Source organism: Myotis brandtii, unplaced genomic scaffold (assembly GCF_000412655.1).
Source record: "Myotis brandtii unplaced genomic scaffold, ASM41265v1 scaffold1425, whole genome shotgun sequence".
In the NCBI taxonomy this organism is placed as follows: domain Eukaryota; kingdom Metazoa; phylum Chordata; class Mammalia; order Chiroptera; family Vespertilionidae; genus Myotis; species Myotis brandtii.
This window is the reverse complement of record NW_005355091.1, coordinates 51347-53527: the sequence shown is the minus strand read 5'-3', so window position 1 is coordinate 53527 and position 2181 is coordinate 51347. Positions and strand designations below refer to the sequence as shown.

Sequence of the window (2181 nt, the reverse complement as noted above, 5' to 3'; positions counted from 1 at the left end):
GAACCGGGTGGAGGGGGGCACATCCCCACGGTGTAGTCATGAGGGTGGGAAACTAAGAATTGTAGGTAAACAGGTCACAGAGGGCAGGGCAGACCAAAATCACCTGAGGAACCTGGTTGCCCACCCAGGGCACCCACCTCCCCTTGACATGACATGACCCTCTGGGCCCAGTCCCATTAGAGAGGCTCTTGCATATCCAGTCATCTAGGATTCAATGCAATCATTTTTTTCTAAGTTTTTTTTGGTTTATTTTTATTGTTGACAGTATTACAGATGTCCGTTATTTCCCTCCACTTCCCCCTCCACCCAGCTCACACCATAGGCCTCTAATTCTTGATATAATAGCTTAGGACATTGAATATTTAAGGCTTTTCCTTTTTCCAATATATTTATTCACGGTTTTCAGTTTTCTTATTTCATAGGTCTGCTGTCTATCTACATAAAAGCCTAAGTGACTGTTATGACCAAACAACGGGAATGACTGGATGACCACCCAGTAGCTATGATGCGCACTGACCCAGACCTTGCTTCTGGGGCCCTGATGGCCTTGAATCTTGTTCACCCGCACCCTGGACCCAGAGAGGAGGGAGGAGGGAGCCCGATTCCTGGTGGAATTGGCCGTTGGTTAGCTTGCTGCTGGGGCCAACCTCTCATGGTCCCTCCCCCCAGCAGGCTGCCTGCCCCTCATGGCCTCAAATGCTGCCTAGGTTGAGGGACCCTACCCATGCAAGAATTCGTGCACCGGGCCACTAGTTTACATTATAATATAATTTAAAATATTCACTTCTGTTTTGGGTTCACACATTGATTATTGAGAAGTCTGTTGCTTTATTTGCAAAAGGTAGAGATACAGGTTATCTTTGACTATAAACCTGGAGACTCCCAGAGGCCCCAGGAGCTTTGGGTGTTCCACATCAGGCCTCCAGCCTGGGGCACTAGCCAAGTATCCATGGGGTAGCATTCTGGCCTTTCCGAGTATATGCAGGTCCCCTTCCTGAAATGTGAGGTCTGCATCCTTCCAGGGCTAGTGGATGGACAGAGAAGCATACACAACGTGCTCATCGGGGGGCTCATCAGATGGGGAGAAATGGGGTGCAGTTGTCTTCTCATTGAGGGCCAAGAGGTTCAACTGGGCATACGTCACATACTGGGGGGTATCACGAGCAGCAGCCTGAGCAGGGGGAGAAAGAGGGATGAAACATGGTGGGGGTCGGGGAAAACCTAGAGGTCTGGAGAGGACAGAACCCACCTGACTGTCCATCTGTCTGTCCTCTTCTGCTTGTCTGCCCCTTGTGTCCAGCAAACCCCCCAACAGAGGTGAAAGAGAGGTGGCCATTCGCTGCCTGGGTCTTGGTCTGGAGCGGTTCACCTGGGTGTACGTCACTCCCTGGGGGCCTTCATCCTGCCGGTTCTGCTGGAGACAGTGAGACAGCACAGCGACTCCTTGATTCCACAGTAGAAATCCTTCTGTCAATTATTCTCATGTTGCCAGAGAGATGGTTTACACTTTAGATAGATCAGGTCCCTCTCCTGGTGGAATCTACAGGGCCTTCCCGAGCCTTGGGGACTCTGGATGCTTCTATGGTTCTGACTCTTATCCTAACGCGCTCTCTCTTGCTCACTGGGCTCCAGCCTCATGGCCCATCCTCCTGAAGAAGCATGTCCTGCCTCAAGACCTTTACTCCTGCTCTTTTCCTGTCCCCCCACCATGCACTCTATCCCCTCCTCTTGCTTTATGTTCCTTCATAGAACTTTGCTCTCTTGGACACTGTCTACATATTGCCTTCCTCATCCACAGGTGAGCTCGAGATGTGTGGAGACAGTGTGGCTCAGGGCTGCACAAAGGTCCATAAATGAAACCAATAAACAGCCCTGTCACATCTGCTGGGGGGAATGCATGAAGGGGATCCTGGGGACCTGTGGGTGAGTCACTCATTCCTGCCTTCTCCTGAGAACTGGGGCTGCACAAGGTCAGACAGAGGATGAGGGGCCGGCAAAGGGGGCCAGGTAGGGAGGGCCACGAGGTCACAAGGAAACCAGGAGGAGTGAGTCACAGCAGGACGACCTGGGGCCCAGAGGGGAGGTCAGTGTGGAGGCTGCTGAGAAGCAGGTGAGGTGGGGACAGTGAAGTGTCCATTGGATTAAACTGGGCAACAGAAGGTCCTTGGTGGCCTGGACAGG

General features: G+C 52.1%; 1 protein-coding gene across 1 annotated transcript in view; it reads right to left on the bottom strand.

Annotated features, from left to right (window-relative positions):
* Positions 1-1024: 1024 nt before the first annotated feature.
* The window catches only part of LOC102248488 (leukocyte immunoglobulin-like receptor subfamily A member 4), a 24433-nt gene continuing 23276 nt past the window's right edge, over positions 1025-2181 (bottom strand). Inside the window, exon 10 of the mRNA XM_014535337.1 lies at positions 1025-1171. Coding sequence (XP_014390823.1) covers positions 1025-1171 — 147 coding nt within the window. The remainder of the gene's footprint in view (positions 1172-2181) is intronic.